Here is a 24,347-nt window from a genome sequence, read left to right as displayed (position 1 = left end):
CAGCTTCCATGTTGATTGCTCCTGGGTGCTCTCTTCCTTTTTTTGTGCTCCTGAAGGAAAAAGGGAAGGGGGAAATGATGGCTGCTGAAAGAGACTGAAAATTCTTTGCTGCACTTTAATGCCCTTCATCCAGAGCTTTGCACCCTAGCTAAATAGGTCTAAGGGTGATTGCAAGGGGTTGTCTGAGGGAGGGGTCTTGAATATGCATGGCTGTATTCTGAAGAGGAGGGAGACAGATCTTTTCTGGATCTAGAAGTGAGAACACTGTGATGTGATGCCGGTCAATGAACATTCAGCTCAGGTCTGCTGCTACTAAGGCCCTCTCCACTGAGAAGCCTCATCTGAAAGGCCTCCCTCAGGTCAAAGGGAGCTCTGTTTAAACACCTAATAGAGCAGACAATTAGCCTTGCTTCAAATCCATCATTTTGTGTCTCAGTTACATCCCTTCAGGCTGCAGACACAGACTGGATAATAGATCCAAATACTGATGATGTAAATGAGACAGAGACGGAGACGGAGACAGAGATGGATAATTATAGAGACAGTGAAGGAGATGGATAAAGTTAGAGACAGTGACTGAGACAGAATTATGCAGATGGAGGCAAAGATGAACAGACATAGAAACAGAGGTCTAAATAATTTCAAAATGTATTGGGGATAGATTAGCTCCAAGACATTCAAATCAAGAGGACTTTTTAAAAAACAACAACAACAAAAGAGCATTACCTATATTGCATTTAATACCAAGAAAGGAAGGAAGGAAGAGAAAGATGTAAGAGAGAACGCTGTTTTTCTAATAAACCCTTATTCAGTTAATTTGCTAAAATATATCTTATGGACTTAACATCAGTCATGATCAGGAGCTGCTTCTCCCACAAATAACTAAAAAACTTTAGGCATGAGGGAAGGAAAATAAAATCAGTCCAGAAATATTCAAACATCAGTTTCATCTTTAACTCTGCCCTCGATTTCAGTGTCACTAATATTAACATATTTTGTTATTTATTGCCAACATAAAGAGAAATGCCTCACACATTTTTTTCAACTTACAAAGGAAGAAGACAGTAGCACTAACTAGTCTCTGTCCTGACTCCTTGCATCCATTTATGCAACCTGATTATCTTCAGAGAAGGACTTTTGAAACCAACATTTGAAATCTCCTTGTGATCTGGAATCCTGTGCGTTCCCCTCCAAAGGATACAGGATTAAGTTAGTTTAATCGTGGGTTTTTTTTTGGCACATCCTAACTTCCCACACATGCTGATTTGAATACACAATATGTTTTTTTCTGGATACTAGAAGAGTCTATCCTCAAATCACATGACCATTTCAAATGGAACTGGTATGGTTATCTATCCAAAAGCAAACAAGATAATACAATATACACTACTTACTTTTTGTAGCTGTCACATTAAGCTTTCCCACTGTATGAACAAAAGAATAATTTTTAAAAAGTTAAACCACGGAATGCAAACAATGAATTACCAGGGATGAAAAAGAACAGCATGTTTGCAGAAGCTCCAGCAAAAATGTGATTGCGAATATTACAAAGCAGATATTTTCTTAAAAACTATAAACCCTATAGTCTTTTTGCATATTAGTTCCATAAATATAAGCACCATCCATGTGCTATGGTAGAAAAGAGATTTACAAAGAGGTATGAAAACAAAATTGATTCTGCCTGTATGCCAACATTGTGGAATCCACAGTGTAATGAAATATCTATTAAATTGTTCAGCCATGAGTAGTTTCTTTTATATTAAAAATACATACCATTTTTCTTTACACTTCACAGCCATGAACCAACTCAAATTTATCATTCCAATCCAGCACAAATATATCAATAGGTGAGATACATTCTTTGTACACAAAGGGTCTACCCAAGTGTAAAAATTTCTAAGGAGCAGAAACTTTGTTGCATTTGGTTTCATACATATTTACTAGAAAGGTCTAGACCAGGGGTGTCAAACTCATGTGGTCACAGCGGCATCGTCGGGACTTTCCCCCCTTCGCTAATCCAGGCGTGAGTGTGGCCAGCACTTGACGCATCCGATCCATGGGCTGGGAGTTTGACAGCCCTGATCAAGACAGTAACAACTGTTCTGAAAATGCCAGAAAAACGGAATTAAGGTGTTTACTTTCACCTCCAACAGGTATGCAATACTATTAGACACTAGCAGCCTTCCTTCTTCTATGCCTTTGGAACTGCAACTCCCTGAATTTCCTGGGCAAAAGTGAGTTCTTTTTTGGGGTGTATGCTTAAAACCCTCAAGGTGCAAATATGTGAACTAAGATCATGCAACATATACATATATCTGGAAACCAGGACAACTGTCAGAAGAAAAAATGATCACAAAAAAATTGTGACAATGTTTATGCATAAAAAATATCTGATGTTTAGTGGGAGGCACTTGTTTCTTCCTAAATTAAGTATCAGATAAGAATCCTTGTTGATTATGAAGTAATCAGTGTTATAAATATTCCTACTAGCATCATTCTGGTCATAAATTCATTCCATTCCATAAATTCATTTTAAGTCCCATATGAGCAAACTAAGAAATTGTACAAAGTGAACTTAATAATGAAAGTTGAAAAGCAACTGGCAAACATAAACTATGACACTAAGGGAGAATAATATACAGCATTCAATGGGAACATGGAATAGAAAATGTGTGGGGCTATTAGTGCATGCTCTTTCAAAAGTAAATAAATTGATTTGGACAATAATTTTATATAATTCCACTCACTTAGTTATACTATGTATTATATGACTCTCAGCATAGATTTTGCATTTCCCAAGTTACAACAAAGTTGCAAATTAGGCTGAAGAAGCAAAGATCACTTGCAGGTAGCCAGGAATGGATTTATACCTTAAATAAATTAAGTAATTGTGTTTCTTAAAAGGTCATTCTGGGGCTGAACATGGGGTCAGAGATTTCCCCATTAAGATTTCTTAATTCTAAGTATGCAGAAGCCAACTAAGTATGCAGAAGGAAGTTCCCAGAAGCCAACTTTGCATGTAATCCCAGATTGTGGATCTGGATCGAAATAGATCTGCCCAACAAAAAAGCTTTCCTATCCATAGCCTGATAAACACAAAATATATACAATATTTCACAATAGAAATGAGTAAACAGAGCCTGCACATTCACATTGCCATGACATATGACCTCATATCCAGACTTGCCATTTCCAGTTCAGAATGCACGATCTTATCTGAAACGAACTATTCCCAAGGTTTTCCTCAAATGTTACTTTCTTCAAACTATGTTTTACTTTCCATAACCCCATATTAATGGAACAAGGTCCTAGAAAATTCCTAAATCAAAAAGATCTCTTTCTAAAGTTAAAAAAAACAAATTTGAAAAGTCAGTGAAGGAGAGAAAGATTGTAAGATGTGATGAGAAAAATAAGAAGCTTTCATGTAAGCCTCAAAAGGTCAGGAATATTGCTCTAAAATGGGCTTCAATGACTTCTACATCATCTTATGTCTTCCACCTGTGATGTCAAGTGTTTTTAAGAGATGGAAGAAGGCAAGGAGCAGCAGCACTGGATTTATGCCAAGTGTCCTTCAAAGTAGATTAAAGTGCAACAACTGCCTGTTGATCTGCCTGTGATGAGAATTTCTAAATATAGCAAAGCACTTGAGTTAGATGGCATAGAGCTACACAACTGAGACTCTCTGAAGATACACGTTACCAAGCTCTGCATTTTCACACTTTTAAGTTGCAAGATGATACAGGGAGCAAGTCAGTGACATTAGTGCTGATTCAGAAACAGCTTGCTGCCCGTCCATCATCAGCAAAAGGAGGAGGTAAGAAACAGGGGCCAAAAGACTGGTGGTAAAGAGGAATATATAGAAGCAAAAAGAATAAGGAGGTAGCTTCCTTCAAGTTGGAGCCTGAGTGCATTTGGTGCTTCTCATCAAAACGGTATAAGAATGGTTATGGAAACACGCTTTTGTGAAAGACATGTGACAGTAGCTTGATTTCCCTTAAAATATTGCCTTCAGATTTAAAAGTATAATATGGAAGTTTTCCCCTCCAAAGTTAATTGGCAATATAAAATAGATTAAGCTTGAGTTAGATCTCTATTTCATATCTATACCAGTCCCAACTAATACTGTATTATTGAGAGAAAGTTCAGCATGAAATAATTTTAAAATTAATGCTAGATTTCATTTTGGCTAGATCAATTCTATTTATACTATTTAAGGGTATATTCTTTTTCAGCCTTCCTCATCTTGTGGTGTCTAGGAATATCGTGAGTGGTACTTCCATAATTCCTAACCAGCATGGCTATTTCATTTCATTTTATGAAACAGTTAATATATTGGCTATTCTCAGTTTCTAAGAATATTATTCAAAGTATTAATATTCATTGAAATCAGCTGAGAATAGAAATGATATTCCTGGTATATTAGAACTTCTCTGAAGCCTGCTGTGCCTCTGAGCTCATCTCATCTGACAGGGTCTCTTCAAACATTCCTTTTTTTTTTTTAATGAATGTTTCGCTTAGGTTCTATTCTTCCCTTCAGCATTGCCTAGCTGTGCCATCCTGACGTAATCAGGCAGTTTACAAGGGTCAGGGAAATGTAAATAAGATCAATCTGAGATTCTGGGAATAGCTATTTTTTAATTCTGAATCCCATCTGTTCAACTTGTCTCAAGAATGCTAAGCCAGAAATAGGTACTGCAATCACTACAGTATAAATTAATCTAATGTTTTTAAACACCTTGTCTGTTATTTTGATTGGATATAGCCAAACCCTTTGGGACTAAGAAAGCTAAGGTATAATGATGCAGATAGGTCATTCTGGGAAACAGCATAGCTTCACTAAGGGTCTGAAAACTTCTATTCTGCTATTTATTGCCTTTCCAGCCTATAATTTATTTACTGTTGGAATGGAATAATAGATAGCTGAGGCAGATTTAATATTCTTGCACTCAAATGATGTGAATCTGTGGTGGATCTTCTGTGAGCATTCAACTTTGCTATCTAGAGGAGGAGCTTAAAATCTTCTTTCACGGGTCAGAATACTTAAAGTCATTTAAAGTATGGTAACCCATTAAGGAAGGTACCATGTTTCTCATATAATAAGGCCGGGTCTTATTTTTTTTTTGAGCCCCCCCAAAATGGCTAGGTCGTCTTTTCGGGGGTGACTTCATTCTCCCCCTTTGCATCTTCGGGCAGGCGGGCGGCGACAGCTTGGATGTTGACCTCAGCGTTGGTGGGGCACTTCGTATCGGGGTCAACGCAGGCAGCACCATATCCGGGTGTGCAACAAAAGTACTTCCTAACAGCAAGCCCCCCCCATCCCCCCCCATTTCGCATGTTTTAATATAGGCCTTAATTTGGGGGGAGGGGCTTAATTTCATTTCATGCCTATAAAACATGCTGGGACTTCCTATTGGGGGAGGCCGTATTGTTGGAGAAACAGGGTAGTAGGTAGCAGAAAACAGACTGCCTTCAGATTTAAAAGTATAATATGGAAGTTTGGCCCTCCAAAGTTAATTGGCAGTGAATTCCAAATGCAAAATAAAATAAAAATGCCAAGGATGAAGTGGAAATGCTTGGCAGCAGCTACCTATGCTTTTATTTGTATACCAGGCATTTTATTTTAATTGTGAACCTGTTGGTGACCAAATCAGCAACATGGCTTATGGATAAGCTTCATTGGCTCAAATGAAATCATACAAAAAAAAATCCCCAGAAGATTTATTTATTTATATTTTATGTTTCTATACAGCCCATATTCCACAAGGGAGATTTGCTTTATATACCTTTTCTTTTTCAATTGGTGGACATTGTCCTTCTATAGATTTCAACAGTAAATTCCAGAGACTTCTACATGTAATCTACTTGACTTTCCATAGTCCCACAACTGAACCAAAATCTGATTCATTTTCACCTTGATAAAGATTCCAGGCCAAGTTTTCCGAGTAATGAAGGTTTATTTATCCTAAAAAGTGTAACTAAATATGCTGGCCCTATCTCTGGGCCCAAGTCATATGTTAGAGATTAACATGCTTCTGTATTTCAACCTAAAGGAGTGGCTAAGCATCTAGGTTTTTCATTACTTTTCCATATTTTTTTATAACGAACTAGCATTATAGTAAGAAGAAAAACTATAAATTACTAGCTCCCTGAGAGAAATAGAAATTGATGAGTAAATGGGCAATTCATCAGTTATCCCCAAGCTACTCTGAAAAGGAATCAGAAACAGCCTAAATTAATTAAACGTAGAATCATTCTTACAAGCCACAATAGACATGCCATCATATTTTATGAATGATTGGAAGAAAATTGCCACAAGCTGGGGGGGAAAAACATGGAAGTAGCAAAGAAAATACTGGAATAGACTGATTTGGAGCCAGCATCGTATGGAAATTCAGTATAAAAAAAGAAATAAAAAATAGCAATTTCAGAGAAATGGAACCAAAAGTGATGTTTCTCATACTAGGGACATGATTAATTTTGTAGGGACTAGCAATGCATGGATAATCATGCAAAAAGATTAATCAGTCTGGGAAAAATATTCTTAATGAATTATTTTTTCCCTGATAATATATAACCTAAATTACAGAACTCTGAATTAGTTTTACATAGAAACCATTCTACATTAGTTTCAATACTGAGTCATATTGTGCAGCCTTCTTGGAATGTCTGCGCTTTTCTCACTTTTATAGATACCATTGTCAGGGTCAGACATCAAATAGGGTAAAGGTATATTTTTTCCTGTTCTGGACGCATGCTTGGTATAGAACTGCTTCAAAATTTGAAGGCTTCGTATTGATTTCTGTTTGTTTCTCTCTCTATTAAAAATCACACTGACTCTTGGATCCCTATTCTAAATTGTCACTTGCTTGCGAGCCACTTGTAATAGCTTCACAGAAATGAGTTGTGTAAAACTGTGTAAATAAGTCAAAAGAGAAAACATAGTACTGTGTTAACATTAGGAGTAAGAGACCATATCAGAGATATACTGGGATAGTTCTATATCTAGATTCTAATGTGGATGCAGTTGACTAGACCTAACCTATAATTTTATATGTCAGTTTAACACACTCTTTTATTAGTCTCACAGTGGAAAAACAATTACCCTTTAAAATCTTTATCTAGTTAATCTTTGCACATAGCTTTTCATATACAAAGTGTTGCATCGGTTATTTATTTATTTATTTATTTTTGTCAACTGCTTACAAGATAATAGGTATAAGTAAAACATAGTTATGAATATATGGATACATATAAGAAAAATAAAAAAAATAAAAGAAACAATAGGACAGGGATGGTAGGCACGTTGGTGCGCTTATGCATGCCCCCTACAGACCTCTTAGGAAAGGGGTGAGGTCAATAGTAGACAGTCTAAGGTTAAAGATTTTGGGGTTTGGGGAAGAAACCACCGAGTCAGGTAGAGTATTCCAGACATTGACCATTCTGTTGCTGAAGTTGTATTTCTTGCAATCAAGTTTGGTGTGATTAACCTTGAGTTTGTATCTATTGTTTGCTCTTGTGTTGTTATGGTTGAAGCTGAATTATTCATTGACAGGTAGGACATTGCAATATATGATTTTATACACTATACTTAGATCGGACCGAAGGCGGCATAGTTCTAGGTTTTCTAGGTCTAGAATTTTGAGTCTGGTGGCATAAGGTATTCTGCAACGAGTACAGGAGTGGAGAACTCTTCTTGTGAAATATTTCTGGACTTTCTCTACTGTGTTAATATTAGATACGTAATGTGGGTTCCATACTGATGAGCTATATTCAAGTATTGGTCTGGCAAATGTTTTGTATGCTCTAGTTATTAGTGTAATATTACCAGAGAAAAGGCTACATAAGATTAGGTTAACAACTCTTAACACCTTTTTGGCTATGTAGTTGCAGTGGGCTCTAGCACTTAGATCATTAGAGGTGAGTATTCCAAGGTCCTTTACAGAGCTTGGGTCATCAACAAGATCTTAACTATTCAGCTTGTATTTTATTTTCTGATTTTTTTTGCCAATATGTAAGACAGAGCATTTATTTGTTGAGATTTGAAGTTGCCATTTGTTTGACCATTCTGATACATAGTCAAGGTCTTTTTGAAGGGTAGCAGTATTGTCTGTGGTGTTGAATAGTTTTACATCATCAGCGAAGAGAACACAGTTGTTCTTGATATCATCAGAGAGGTCATTTATGTAGATTATGAAAAGAGCTGGTTCTAGAACACTGCCTTGAGGGACACCACTGTTGACAGGTACAGAATTTGATAGGATGCTCCCAATTTTGACCATTTGTTGTCTGTTTGACAGGAATGCTTCTATCCAGTTATGCAGGTGTCCAGAGATACCATAAGATTTTAGTTTTAGGAGTAGTTTGTCGTGTACCACTGAATCAAAGGCTTTACAGAAGTCTATGTTGATTGCGTCTATTGCTTTGCCCTGATAGAGTTGTGTTGTCCATATGTTTTTGCAGTGTAAGAGTTTCAGATTACATGATAGTTTTTTCCTGAAACCAAATTGTTTATTAGAGAGTAGGTTGTTTGTTTCTAAGTGGCGGATGATGGATTGGTTAATAATTGATTCCATGACTTTACAGGTGACGCAGCATAAAGAGATTGGTCTGTAATTTTCAACTAGGCTGGGGTCTCCAGTGACCACAGTTTTGGCAAGGAGCTGGTCCTGAAAGATTTTTCAAAGATTATGCTTAGAGGTTCAGCTATGGCAGTGGATAGCTTTTTTAAGAAGTAGGCACATATTCCGTCCGGTTCAATAGATAGAGATGGTTTTAGATTGCACAGTGCTTTTTCAACATTGTCTTCTGTAAAATCGATATATCATTGAAGTTTTCTGTGGTTCAACTAGGAAATACTGGGCATGATTCATTGCTGTTTACAAATACTGAGCCAAAGAATGTGTTAAAGAGGTTGGCTTTAATAGTGTCGTCATTGCAGTCTTTACCATTAGGTCCTTTCAGGGGTGGGATGGACCTTGAGTCTTTTAGTTTGTTGTTTACAAAATTGTAGAAAGCGCGGGTGGACTTGGTGCATAGGTTTTCTTCTTGTTTAATGTTTACATATGACACTAAATTTATCTTCAGTTTACAGAATTAATATTTACATATGACACTAAATTTATCTTCGGTTTACAGAATTAATATTTATTTCTTTGATTTATATACTCTCCTATTTAACTTTTATATGCTTACAATAAATATATAAAATACAGAATATAATAAAACAAACATTTAAAAAATCACATAGCAGCCAGGCATAATCTAACATAATCATCCACACAACCAAGAGATGGGCTCTAACCCATTTGCACATATTTGCACATATAAGCCTTCTGGATCTAACTAGCCAACATTCCCTAGTTGATAGTATTCAGAGCATGCCCTTTCTTGCCAGATCAGACAGGACAAGTGGAAACAATTTAGGTTTTTATACTTCATAAATAATGTCAAGGAATGTATCAAGATTTCTCCTGCATCTTTCTGAAATTTAGATCACTGCCTGACCACTATGCCCAGGACTTTACAAAAGCATGCCTTTTATTATTATTTTTTCCTTTCCTTCTTTCCTTGAATGAATTTGATTAACTCCTGATATTGGGATTATTGAAGAAAAATGGTCTCCATAGGCTTTTCTATTGATTCAGCTGTGTGTGTGGCTATATCTTCTCAATTTCTTCAACTGCATGCATCAATTTGTGAATATGATTACATATATTGTAGCACCACCAGTATGAAATATATACACAGCCAATCCCATAATGGTGACAATTCCTTTAAGAATCAGCAAAAGCAATACGTAACTCATAATTCTGAAAATTAGGAACTAAATCATTTAAAGTTTAAAACACTAATTACAAATTAACACAATGAATATTTACCGTTATGATAAATAAGGTGGCACAACAGCCATTTAATTCTTAAGTTTTGTTTTGTTTTGTTTTGTTTTGGTGAGCTGAAGAGATGCATCCATCAAAACCAGACAGCAATATGTCCTGCCTAACATGAGGCATTTGTGAATTCAGCTCTACCTTCTATATTTATATGAGAATATTTTACAGGAAATGGAAGTCAAACTATCATTTTAAGGTGCTTCAGTCTGATTAAGGTAAGCACTGATCTGCATCTTATTACCTCCTCATTCTGCTTCCTACATGGTGGTTCTATTCTTACCCTATTCAATCATACTATGTTAGATCTCTAAATACCTCATGCTCATGGCTTCTTGGGTGACCAAGAAGAGCTTTGCTTGGAACTTTTTCAAGAGAAACTAATTGATTAATGTAGTACCTGCTTCTAGATATTCTCGAAAGAATGAGACATTTCAGCCTTTATCTAAGAGAAAGTATGTTCAGAGAAAAAAACTAGAAATGGAAATATACTTAGAGCAAGAATTAAACAGTTGTACTACTAGGCATATGAAATGTTTCATTCAGTGATTAAGACATAAGACTAGAAACTGGAAGAACATGATTTACTCAACATGAAGCCAACTGGACCTGCATGACAGTTGGTCCAGCCACTATCACTCAGTCTTTGAAAGAACCATTTCTGAAAAATCTTGCCAAGGAAAATGCAGGGACTAATCTAGTCCCCATAAACCAATGCTGAGTCAGGCACAAAAACAACTATCACCACCATTCTACCCCTGCTTGGGTTATAGTAGTTTTTCTGGGAGCATATTTTCCATTGTTAATTATTTATTTATTTCTTGCAGAAACAAAGTGGAGACATTGTCAAAGGATGTTGTAATACAAAGACCTTTACAATTTCTTGCCCAGCTTTACAAAATTATTATGATATGCTTATCTTGCCGAACTTTCCCAGGGTAGTCTGCTATACATATGACAATGGAAGGAACAAGGAGGCAACACTTTTCTCTCTCCTTTAACTCACTATGTTTGTCAGTAGAACAAGAAAACTGCAGGAAAAGATAAACATTTATTTCCTGTCCATTCTAAAAGTGGGAGGTCTTGTAAATTATATTAGTGGACTAAAACCTGAATCCTTACATTTCATCAAATTTAGAAGCAATCCTGGATTCCAGTGAACAAAACTGATTCAATTTTAGTTTCGTAGCTTAGATCCAGTTGTTATGACTTCATCTGAGAAAGACTTCTTAGATAAGAAAGATGAGTCAGATGACCTCACTAAACTCTCTGGATCACATGACCCAGATTGTAGTATAAGACTCTGACCATAATCTATCTCCACTAACCCAGAATATGTTGACCAAGACTCTGTCACATATTTACCAGCACAGTCCATGTAAATGACAAGTCAAATGTCAGAAAATAAAGATCTATCAGTGTGCAAATATACAAGAGAAGGTCTTGAAAATAAAAGTACATTTAAGAATTGCTCAATATCTGTAGAGCTTAAGGCAGATCAAACCTGAAGCCAACTGAGTAAGGACCATGTAACGATAACTTTTAGTACATTCGTTGTCTGACAGCAGTTTATTATTGGAAGCAATAGCTTGCTTGTAAAGCCCAGGGAATGGATTCCCTTGCATTTGAATCCTGATTAACTTCCTTGATATCCACATATTTGCAGGCTAATTTTCATTCTTTCTTGTCTTTGTTTTCTGGAATCTCAGCATGGATTTGGAATACTCTGGCTTTGGTTTTTGAACTCACAGAAACTTATTGTGTATTGTTTTGATCCTTAGCAATATTTTGGATTTAGACTCTGTATGGTATAGTTAAGCTTTCCTTTATCTCCATCCCCAGCCCTGACCCAACATAGGATATTGATATCAATTTGAATAATAGTATCTACTTTGGTCAAGATACTGAATGTTTTTTTACAGAAGTTAATTGAACTTACCTTCAGCAGCTGGGAGAAGAGCTGTGATTGCCGAGGTCTGTTCCAAAAATAGGGGGGGATACGAGCCTGAACACAAGAGAGGCATGAAAGGCTATTAATTATAATAATATGCAAAACAGTACATAATATATAATGAAGTACACTTGGAGACCACTTTAAGAAAAACAGTCCCTCAGCAGAAAGGAGTTTCTCCTGAATTGCCTGCGTATATTACTAAGTATCTCCTAGAAATAAAAGGGGGCGGAACAAATAAAACCCCTTGATTTGAAGTTCTAGATGAGTGAGTGTGAAATCAAAAAAGTTAAAAATTCTGAATTATTTGCTGATCTCTTTGTATTCAGGGTTAAAAAACATCAATCTATATAATCAAGCATCCCACATTTATAGCTCTTGATTGTTGGAGGAGGAAGGCCTGAAAGCCCTTTTCCTTCTGTTGTAATAAAAAGGACTTTTCTAATTCATAAACGTCTACCGAGTTGAGGAGACACAAGCTCTTTAACAGATGCTTTACTTTGTGTAGCATATTATCAAGCCTTTGTAGATATGTCCGCATGAGTGCAGCTGCAGAGTAACATGAGCAGATGACGTACTTTTCAGTGAAAGAGATTATCATTTTGTGAACAAAAAGGGAAGAAGTAGAATTACTACTCTCCACATTTTGGGTAGAATACACAGGCAAAAGACCTCTGCATTTTGCACAAGTGACCACAGCCCCAGATGACCCATTCTAGAAGGTGGCTTAGCATAGGCAACATCACATAACCAAAGCTAAAGGGAATTGTTTCTCCAGGATCAAGGGTGAATTAATGTTTAATATGGTTAGGAAAACCGTTTGTCCACTCTAGTAGAGTAACTCTGGCTAAAATGTTTTTCCTTTCTCATTACATGTGGGATATGTTGGCAATAAATGTCCTCTCTGAACATGCTAGTTTCTCTTTTAAACCCTCTACTTCCCACCTTCACTTTAATAAAATATATATAATAAAATACTTTAGTGTAAGCTATTTCTTCTACTGTTACTTTCCATACATCTTGAAAACAGGCATCAACTCACAAAAAATGATTAGTAATATAAATCAGGATTACGACAGCCAAAGCTTTGAAGTATTGAGATAATACAGTCAAATGCATTCATAAAAATGTATGCCTGCCATATTAGGTTATTTTATTACACATCGGCATAGAAAATTTTACCTTGACAAATTTGCAATTTATTTATACTGACAAACATGCAGCAATATAGTTTTCCTCTTCTACATTTCAACTTCGAACACCTATTCAGCCCATATGTCCATTCTCAAGTGGGAATTTAAAATCTCAGGTTTTAAGGGAGATATAAGTTATGAAATATATAATGCAATTTCTGGCTGAACGTGGATGAGGTCATTCTGGTACAGTTTCATTCTGAAAGGAATGAAATTTGACAAGGCTTTGAACCAAGCAGTCCCTTGAAACTGCTTAGTGAAGCCTGCCTGGTCTGCTCCCTTTCAAGAGCTAAATGATGTGGCTATGTGGCTTTGCTTCAGTGACTCCCTTGGTTTTTTCCTCACAGAGCTTGCAGTATAAAAGAAGCCTGACAGAAACTTCTTCTTCAGTGAGCACTGTGGGAGAAAGCTGAGATATACATTCTCCATATTGCATCTAACCGGAATCACACCCTGCACAGCACCAGCTTGGGCTGCGCAGAATCCATGAAAGGATGACTAAATCAAAGAGCCCTTAACCACGGGAAGGGAGTCAACCCACAACTAGTTTGAAGTCTCCTCTTCCGTATAAGAGGACTTCAAAGCTGTCTGGTTTCAATTCAGGAGAAGAGCAACACAAAAAGATTCCCAAACTAGGAGTGGCTGTTCTAGATTGTAAAAAAATAAATAAATCCTGAAGCTCATCCTCTAGATAGCCAGCACCAAACTCTCTTCTTCCAGAATGAGATGGATTTCAGAGGTTCAGAGCAGGGGTGGGATGCTATCGGTTCTGCCCGGCTCAGTAGAACCGGTAGCTCTGAAGAGCAGCAGACACTGAACTGGTTCTGTGTTTGCTGCTATTTGGCCAGCATGCCTGCCCGGGCTCTTACCTGTCCTTTATTTCCTGATTTTTCAACCTCAGATGCTTTGCGTGGCACAGCTGAGGTTGAAAAAGCAGAAAAAAAGAGGCTTTTCAAACGCTGTGCACCTGCGCGCAGCACTTTTCAGCTCACCGGGTGGCACAGTTTAAGGTTTTTTTACACATGCACAAAACATAGTCACTGAACCGGTAGTAACCCCAGTTGAATCCCACCCCTGGTTCAGAGGTTCCAGCCTGTTCCATAGAATTCAGTAATAGTAACATAGGTAGTTTTGAGTATTTGGACCAGGTATCCAACTTCTACAACAGAATAGAATTCTTTATTGGCCAAGTGTGATTACACAGGGAATTTGTCTTGGGGCAAATGCTCTCAGTGTACATAAAAAAAAGATACATTCATTAAGAGTCAAGAATCATAAGGTACAACACTTAATAATAGTCATAGGGTAGAATAAGCAATCAAATCATACTAGGAAACAGTCAATATAAATTGTAAGGATACAAGCAACAAAGTTACAGTCATACAGTCACAAGTGGGAAGGGATGGGTGATAAGGAGTGATGATAAGATTAATAGTAATAGTAGTGCAGACTTTGTAAATAGTTGGACAGTATTGAGGGAATTATTTGTTTAGCAGAGTGATGGCATTCGGGGAAAAATTGTCCTTGTGTCTAGTTGTTCTGGTATGCTCTATAGCAGGGGTCGCCAACCTTTTGGACTTCAGGGACCACCAAACTCATAATTTTAAATCCCAGGGACCACTAACTGGTTCTATGAGTGTGGCCTAATTTGTGGGTGTGGCTTGGTGGTCATGTGATTGGCTGGGCATGGCTTGTATGTAAATATTATAAATATTTATATAAATATTGAATTTTTTATAAAAAAAAGAGCAACTTTTACCCAAAATCAGGCAAAGCTGTGAGATTGGGTTGCTCACAGAATCACAGATTCATTCAGAGATCGATCTATCTGCCATTGGCTAGCTCAGTCTGTCACATAAAATTTGCTAATAAGCAAACTCACAAAATTAACTCACAATACACCATGTATGTAAATATTGAATTTTTTATAAAAAAGAGCAACTTTTACCCAAAATCAGGCAAAGCAGGCAGGCAGATTCAGTAACTCACAGAATTCAGTGATCTATCTATTTGCCATCGGCTAGCTCAATCTCTCAAATTTGCTTGCCGTGAGTCTGCACTGAATAATAGAACCTTCAGGTTTGGCTGTGCTTAAAAGCAGAGCCAAAGATCTAAAGACTAGCTAGAAAGCAAGAAACCCAACCATTTCCTGCTTCCTAGCTAATCTAAATCTCCTGGCAGAGCAGAACAGATGATGGTCGGAAAAAGGAAAAATAGCAATTTAGCAGGCAAGTTTGCCGGGTAAGGAGTGAGTGGGCGGGGAGGGTTCCCGCGGGCCATGTGGGCTACACAGCCTTGTGTTTCTGCACAGCCTGGATTAATTGCTTTGGGGGGGTGCTCTGGGGGTGAGATTTCTCTGCGGCCCACAAAAATTTTCTCATGGCCCACCAGTTGGCGACTGCTGCTCTATAGCATCATTTGGAAGGTAGGAGTTGAAACAGTTTATGTCCAGGATGTGAGGGGGCTGTAAATATTTTCTATTGGACTTAAGCGATGATGCCACAGACACCCCACAGCCAGAAACCTATCTTGCCTACTTTTTCTCTCCCTCCAATATTTGATTTGGGGACAAATAAGAATTTAGGGTCTAAGCAGTTCTCTAAAATATCCTACAGGAAATCAGAACTAACAACATTGGAGATACTTAAATAGGTTTGGGAGAAAAGGGATTATAAACACATTTTGAGTAGAATACTCAAAAAGAACTCTGCATTTTCCACAGGTGGAGGTTGATATTGCCAGTGGATACAGAACTTAATGAGGAGAATAAAATTTTTGAAGGAAAGATGAGAAGTTTAGTCTTCAGCGCACAGTTTAAGAAAGCAATGGAAATCTCAAGGAGCCAAACACGGGATAGAAGAATAGCTAGGTGTGAAGATGTATGAGTTAGCAAACCATGAAGACAAGAAAAACCAATAAGGACAAGAAGACAAAGGAAATGCCCAATCTAACCTAAACCAATCTTCAAAATGAATTAAGAAGAAAACCAGGGAAAAGATACAGAAAGTTAATGCCTGATAGAAGTCAAATCAACCTTGTTACCACTATTTGCTATTATAATAGAACTAATTCATGCTTGCAAATACTTTCCCGAGAGTGATTTGAGAATGAGTGTGTACAATAAATACACATAACATTATAGAAATAAGGCAGCTTTTGCTACCATGAAAAACAGCAGGAAAATTTTTTATTAATTAGTCTGTTTTATTAGGAAATGGGGCATTAGTGTCATTGCAAATAACTATTTCATTGTAAAAAAATTCTTGAACATATTAATTAATTCTCTGTGTGAGAGAACTTTCATTGTAAAAGCAAAACGGCTAACAACCTCAAGGGTTGTGTAAATTCAAATAATAATCCAACAGTCTGGCAAAACTTCCAAGTCCAGCTTTTCACTCAACTATATATTTCTTATTAGTTTGTAGGGAACCTTGAGGAATGGAGCAATAAATGGCAATATACGCATTACACAAATGCTGTGAATTACATACTTCTATCAGCTATCAGGATATAATGGAAATCTTTGTGTAATAAAATCACTGGCACCATCTTGGTTTGCTGTGAACACTGCTGGCTTAAAAGTAGACTTCTCATTAATAACGAGATCCTATTATTACAGCTATCTTCAGAACCAGGGGATTAGATACAATTCCAATTGCAATAGAGTGCTACACACAGTTTGTAATCAAAATGCTTAATGAAAATATTCTTGCTGATATCTTGCACACTACAGGATACCATGAGGTCAGTTTGTCCTGTGGGGAAGCTATAATACGTCTAGTGAGCAATAATAAGCATCAGTGCAATTAATCATTTACATGGTTATAAAATCTAATAGATTAGCTATTCACCGGAGAAAGATGATAGGATGTCCTTTCACTCTCACTATCAGTATACTACAGTTATTTTTGATAGATGGCTAATGTTAATAGAAGCTTGCATAAACATACACATATATAAACAAACAAACACACACACACACACACAAGGGTTAATGTTAATAGAAGCCTGCATAAACATACACACATATAAACAATCACACACACACACACACAGATACAATTTAAAAATCTCTCTGTTGTTCACGTGATTAAAACATCACCAACAAAATATTTAGTATGTGTTACCTAACTTTTTTTTTTAAAGGAAAATCTTCAAGCACGATCTCCCAAGAAACTTCTTTGCAGCAAATTCTATGGATGTTAGTGATATTTTGTATTGTTCCAAAATGACTTGATTTAGAACAGGGCTGTCAAATTCCCAGATGCGTCACATGCTGGCCACGCCCATGCCCTGTTTAGCAAATGGGGGGGAAAGTCCCAATACATCATGTGATGCTGCTGTAACATGAGTTTGACACCCCTGATTTAGAAGGGTAAGCATTCTTGAGATCATAAACCTCAAGATCATAGTGCATAGAAAGACTTTATATTGTGTTAGGCACCTTGCTGATCTGTTTTTTCTGGTTCAGAAGATAAGCAGGATGAACTTACTGTAGATCACCAGGAATTCCTGAAGCTTGGAAGCTGAAAAATCCATCCGGTACAATTATATAAACATGTCTATGAAGATGAGCTTAACTTGACACACCTATTTAGTATTTTAAGTGGCTATGACTCTTCGAGTTCTCGGTCTAAGCTTTTTCTAATCTTGTTTTCTGTAATTCTTTACAATATAGTGCCCATGGTTTTTTAGCATGCAAAATATAGGCTTGGCAGATATATACTGCATTCAGGCCAAACTATCTACGTAAATGTGTTTAAATGGATATTAGCTGTTGTGTCTAACTGGAGTATGATTATACCGTTATTTTCAAAGGATTTTTTTTTACTATAGCAAAAACATAGTTCAATTGATTTGGCGTATTCATGGATTCTTTCAATTCACAAATTGATCTTTTCAAACCATTTTCTGCAGAAGTATTTTCAATTCTTCCTCCTATTTCTCCTTTCCCTTTTCTTAATGCTAGACTTCAGTTTGAAACTTTAAAAAAAAACTCTGAAGATTTGTGTGCATTTTCAGTGGATTCATTATCACATATGCAGTTTTATACACAATTGTTCATAAAGCCAACTATGGTATCTAATATACCCTGTTTCTCCAACAATACGGCCTCCCCCAATAGGAAGTCCCAGCATGTTTTATAGGCATGAAATGAAATTAATTCCCTCCCCCCAAATTAAGGCCTATATTAAAACATACGAAAGGGGGGAATGGTGGGGGGGCTTGCCATTAGGAAGTACTTTTGTTGCACACCCGGATATGGTGCTGCCTGCGTTGACCCCGATACAAAGTGCCCCACCAATGCTGAGGTCAACATCCAAGCCATCGCCGCTCGCCCACCCGCCCGAAGATGCAAGGGAGGGAATTAAGTCAGCCCCGAAAAGACAGCCTAGCCATTTTTTCGGGGCTCAAAAAAAAATAAGACCCGGCCTTATTATATGAGAAACACGGTATATAATTTTTGCCATCAATATTGGATGACATTTGATTGTTAAGGGTGGGTTTCCTGCTCAGCTGAAAACTAAATAGACACAGCATAGATATAACAGTTATGTAAATTCCTGTATGTAACTTTTCTTTGGGAAAAGCATAACACAATTCAGGAAAGTGAATACCAAAATGAAAACACATTTCACATAATGGTTCAAAGGGCAGAATTCAATAATATTGCATTAAATTGCAAAGCAAATCATTTCCTTGTTATCCCTCTTTATTGATGTGCAATTAGCAATACATATCCTATCTTTCCTCCATGGTGCCAGGATAATATCACCCATATTTTATCTTCATAGCAATCTCCTAGGTAGAATAGGCTGAGCAACAGTGATTGAGTTAATTCAGTGTCTTTCAAGCAATTCAGGAAATTAAAAAAAATTAATGTGGATAGGGGGAGGACAAATGTAATTCTTCTTCTCCAGTCATTATCCTGATAAAAACTACTCCAAGCACTGCAATTTAAACTAGAAAAGGCTCTCAATGGCACTAGTGAGAACTTGTTTCCCTATTGCTAATTACAGCAGGAGGGCAATTTTGATAGAATTAAACTTCCCCTCCCCATGTACTGTGGTCTTAATGAATATTGCTCCCTCCATACTTAAATTTTTTTAAAATTCCCCACAGATGCATAATTAAAGCATGGTGCATAATTAAAGGAAGGCATGTAGTTGAGTAGCAGAAGGAGAGTATTTCCATTTTAGTTATGCTTAGTCTCATTTGTTTCTATCTATAAATTCATTTCAGATGTTTTCTACAGCTGGCTGCCAAATCAGAGACATTTATGTGTGTTTTCATAATTTCTCCATTTGTTTTGAATTTCTCCTCCCTTTCTGTATCTTTGTGTTGTGTGCTAGGTGTGCCCATTCCTGGATGATGGGGCTTTGCTCACAGTCACTCATATGCTGGTCACCTCCCAAATGAATTACTGTAATGCGTTCTACATGGGGCTGCCCTGGTGCGCAAATGCAAAAACACGGGCAGTGATATATGTCCTTGAAAGGACACACATTCTACCTCTGTTCGAGAGCTGCACTGGTTACCCATTTGTTTCCAGATAACCATTCAAGGTACTGGTTTTGTCCTTGAAAGTCCTACATGGCATGGAGCCAGGTTATCTGAGGATGTCCTCTCTCTGATGACAGCTACCTGTTCCATCTGATTTGCCAGGAGAGGCATTGTGGAGGTCCTGTTTGCTAAGAGGTTCCGGTGGGACCTAGGAAATGAGCTTTTTCTGCTGCCATTTGGAACTGCATCCCCAAGTGCTGCCTCATGTGTACAGGTAGTCCTCGCTTTACAATAGTTCATTTAGTGACATACAACGGCACTGAAAAAAGTGACGTATGACCGTTTTCCACACTTACAACCTTTGTAGCATCCCCTTGATCATGTGATCAAAGTTCAGATGCTTGGCAACTGGTTCACACTTATGACTGTTGCTGTTTCCCAAGGTCATGATCAGCAAAATCAATGGGGAAGCCAGATTCACTTAACAACCATGTTACTAACTTATCAACTGCAGTGATTCACTTAACAATTGTGACAACTGTGGTCGTAAAATGAGGCAAAACTCATTTAACAAATGTCTCATTTAACAACATAAATTTTGGGCACAACTATGGTCACAAGTCAAGGACTATCTGTAATGGCTTAAATATTTGATTAATTTTCTTTGGAATAAACCCTATTAAACTCAGTGAAACTTACTCTTGAGTGGGTATAGATAAGATTGCAGTCTAGATCAATGTGTCAAAGCAGATCTATGTGCAGGAAAGTTGGAAAGTTGCAATCCTGGAAGATAAATATTCATTTTTTTGGTATATTAAACGTTCTATAGATTGCAGGAGAATGGGCTAAGTATGGAAAACATTTGAAGTAATTTAATGGGTGGTTACCAACAGACACAAGGGGTAATTGAAATTTTTCCTGGGCTTACACCTTGTCCAAGCTGACAAGGGCTACAGAATGAACATCTGACTCAGCTCAGTGTTTTTGGATAGAACTGTCTTACATTGAGAAACCTATTTATTAGTTCTTGACTGGGTATGTGTATGGAATAACACTTCAAATGGAAAATATTATTGTTATTCAGAAAAAAGCAGTAATAGTGTCCAATTTTTATTTTATGCTTGCTAAATAGACTGATTCAAGCAAGAGTCATGGGCATATGAGAAACATGAGGAACCAAGTGGCTTCATGAATGAGAAACATGATACCCATGTTTTTTTTCCCCATGTTGGACAGTCTCTGGTTATTTTTCTGCAAGTTCGACAGTTTTGTGCCCTGACGCACTGGCAACAAGATGGAGACTTGTTCTTACTGATCAGAAGATCAACAGACAAGTTAAAATGAATTTTGTATCACTAGGAAATGAAAAATTTCTTCCATCTAAAATAAACATAAATATCTTGAAGATGAAGATGATGGTCAAGAATTAGTGAAGTTATTATTTACAAACAACTTCAAGTTTAAAGATTCTCCAGATTTATCTCTAGATCCTGAAGTATCGTTGTAAAAGATGAAGTATCATTTCCCTCAGTTCTGCACAGCATTATGCATATTACAAAACCCTTTGCATATAGAAGTACAACGGAAAGAATTTTCTACACATAACTGGCCATCATAAAGTAAAATTATATTTGCTGAATGGAAAAACAGGAATATATATTCTACAGTTAGAGCTCACAAGAATTCTAAAGAGTAACCTAAATTATGTACATGGCAGCATGTGAGATTTTATAAAATCCATGAAAAACATTTTTATTCACTGTGATCCATTGTTATCATCTACATTTTGGAATCTAGTGAATGAACTCTACCAAAACACATTCATTTGCTTTTGAAATGTAAGCAATACAGAACCAATTACCTCAACTTTGTGCAGCAGCAACACAACAGCACACTATTCAGAATACGCAGTAGCATGCAGCTACCACAAAAAGGCCAGGAGGCTATTATTTACTGCCCACTTCCTGTTTTTTCCCCCTTCTTCAATTGTGGTGGCACAATGATTGATGGTAGAGTTGCTATTGACAAGTTTAGAAGGAACAATTCGTTCCCATTTTTGTCCCTTTTTTCAAACCCATTAGAATTGAGGGAGGATAAAGACCAAAATAGCCACAAAGAATATAGAGAGGCAAGACATTGAACCATATGACCACAGCAGACCCTTCCAACTTTATGACTCTGTAAGGTTACATTTTCATGGACCATTCTAGGTCTTTGCCTCAATAAAAGAAGTCAGAAGGGACAATTAACTCTCAGATTCATAGAGCTAATTGACCGTGGGAATTAGGTAACTATAACCACATCATGATTAATTGCTTGGTCAATTTTCTCAATTTCTATGTTTATAAAACATGCATAGCCCTCCTACCCAAACCATGTGAATGGTTAGGTCAACAGACCTTTTATTTATAGTGGAGTTAAATAAACTGCTGTCCTCTAGCATTCTTCAACCCTTATCAGCCTTATCTAATTTGGCTAATGGTTGTGGGAACTGTCAGAATATCTCAGAAGTGGATTGGAGTTTGGTCTTGACATTCTAAACAATAAGAAACAATTTGCTTAAGTCCTTTTACTTTATCTTAGTTGGGATAAGAACTACATTCTTAGAAATGTACTTCATTGCATCTTTTGAATTATTTTCTCTTTGAGAATATAATTATTGAGAAACAAACCTTAAAGAGATTTCTGTAGGATTTTTTTAACATTAGCAACTCATTTTAAAATGCCCAGGTACGAAAGCAATACATTTACCTTCTTGATTTATTAAACTGGCAATACTCAGAAAAACATTCATTTCTGCTTGTTTTGAAAATAGCATGCTAAGAAAAGATATGGAAGAAATGCCATGTCAGAAGAGGAAGTGGATGTACATCCTACATGAGGCAGAACAATGTATTTTAATTTTATCAACAAACATTAGCATTGCTAATTATATCCCTTTCCCTAAAAGAACCTTGAATCTCATCAAGATCAATAATACATTTATTACGAAAACTTCCGGTTTGTCGGCTTCAGCAGCGGCAGGGATTTGCGAAGCTGCGCGATCCTGCCGCGCTAGTCGTTTTTGGGGCTCCGACCCAGACGGGTACGAGCTAGCTGCCCTGCAGGGGCAGCTGAAGGTAGGGGGATCCGGAGAAGGGTTTGGGGGTGTTGCAGACTCTCCCCTGGCCGGCAGAACTCCCTTTTCCCAGGACGGTGCAGCGGCGGTCTGTAATGGCCGCCACAAAGAAGCTGGCAGCCGGGTAAGAATGTGCAGGAGGAAGTGGAGAAAGTGATTGAGAGGAGAAAGTTTTTCTTGGCTCCTAGGACTCTAAGACATATTTAATAAAATTCCTGAAAAGTATGACTTTCTGAATAATACCTGCCAGAAGAGGAAAAAAGCGGCTGTTTGAAGATGCTGAAAGGATAGCTTTCCCTCTTTTCCTACGGAATAAATAACTGGATATTAAGAAACCTATTTCTTTTAGGTGGAAATTGGTTTTAAGCGATGAGTGGGAAGAGAGAGGATTAAAAAGAAAACACTTGTATGCTAAGACTTTGTTGGAGCAGATGCCTTAAGGATTTGAAGACTAGAATATATTGCAATAAGATTTTAAACAGATTTGGACTTTCTTTCTCTTGGATTGATATTACCCCAGAAGGAGAAAGTGAGAACTCTGCCTTGGTTTGGACTGACTGATAACTTTGGGACTGCTTTTTTTTTTTTCTTTTGAATATTCTGGTTGTTGTAAGAAGAAAGAAGGGGAAAAGAAAAGAAAAGATTTATAATGGCTCTTTCTGTTGAGGAACTAAGAAAAGAATATGAACAAGCAAAAAAAATGGTAAAGATGGTGTGGAAGAAGCTTTCCTTTTCTTAGAAATGGCGCTTATTAATTATCAACAAACATTACAACAGATGAAGACAGCAGAGGAACAAGAAAGAAAGAAAGGAGCCATTTTTAATGAATCTCAGAATTTGATCCAGAAAGAAGGAAGAGAGAAAGAAAAGAAAAGAAGAGAAAAGAAGAAAATTAAAGGACTTAAGGACTTAAGATCTAAAAAAACATTTAAGAAAGGGAAAAATAAGGTGCAAAACCAATATGATGATAGTAAACAAAAGGGAAAAGGAATACGACAGAGAAGGGAAGCTGGTAAGGCAGAGGCTAGAAGAAGGGGGGTAGAAAGGTTTGTTGGGAGAAGAAAGAAAGGGAAAAGGTGGAGAAAAGCTACAATGTTTTGAAATTAAATGGAAAAAGAATTTTTATGGATAATGGATAAAGTATAATTTTTTTTTAAAAAAAAAGATTTTGCAAGGTACATAAGATGAGATGGTAGTATTGTAATGATTTAAGAGTTGATAAGAGATTAAAATGTTAAAATGTTTAAAAATGATTGGCTTTAAAACTTAATAATAGGGGAGGTTTAGAATATTGTTTTAATTAAAGAGTTTAATAAGACTATGGTATTGATGTTATTATAAAATTTTATTATAGTATCTTTTTTAATATTTGGATTTATTGTCTAATTATGTACTTAATTATGTTGGATGTATTAGTTAGATAGAATGTACCAAGCAAAATCGGATTGGGTATTAGATATTATTTTAAAGATTAATTTGATTAACTTAGGGGAGATAGAAAGGCATCATACTCTGATTAATGATTTCAGGAGAAACTTATTTTCTTTTTTTTTTATAAGGAATGAGACAAAGGGATGATAAAAATGGACAAAAGATATAAATATAATGATTCAAATTAAGATGATTAATTAAGATAGAAGTAAGAAGTGTGAAATATGTGGGAAGTTAATATAGAAGGCTTAGAATGGTAAATA

The 24,347-nt window shown here is 36.7% G+C and overlaps 1 protein-coding gene across 1 annotated transcript in view; it reads right to left on the bottom strand.

The window, feature by feature from the left end:
* The window catches only part of TRDN (triadin), a 254,804-nt gene that overhangs the window by 142,209 nt on the left and 88,248 nt on the right, over window positions 1–24,347 (bottom strand). Inside the window, exons 14-15 of the mRNA XM_087972568.1 lie at window positions 11,827–11,892; window positions 1,395–1,424 (exon numbers count right to left, since the gene is read on the bottom strand). Coding sequence (XP_087828694.1) covers window positions 1,395–1,424; window positions 11,827–11,892 — 96 coding nt within the window. The remainder of the gene's footprint in view (window positions 1–1,394; window positions 1,425–11,826; window positions 11,893–24,347) is intronic.

The sequence above is a fragment of the Notechis scutatus genome, chromosome 1 (genome assembly GCF_049901735.1).
Source record: "Notechis scutatus isolate UNSWTSFEM ecotype Mainland chromosome 1, rNotScu1.2, whole genome shotgun sequence".
Lineage (NCBI taxonomy): Eukaryota > Metazoa > Chordata > Lepidosauria > Squamata > Elapidae > Notechis > Notechis scutatus.
The sequence above is the reverse complement of the archived record's forward strand: the minus strand, read 5'-3'. Positions and strand labels throughout refer to the sequence as shown.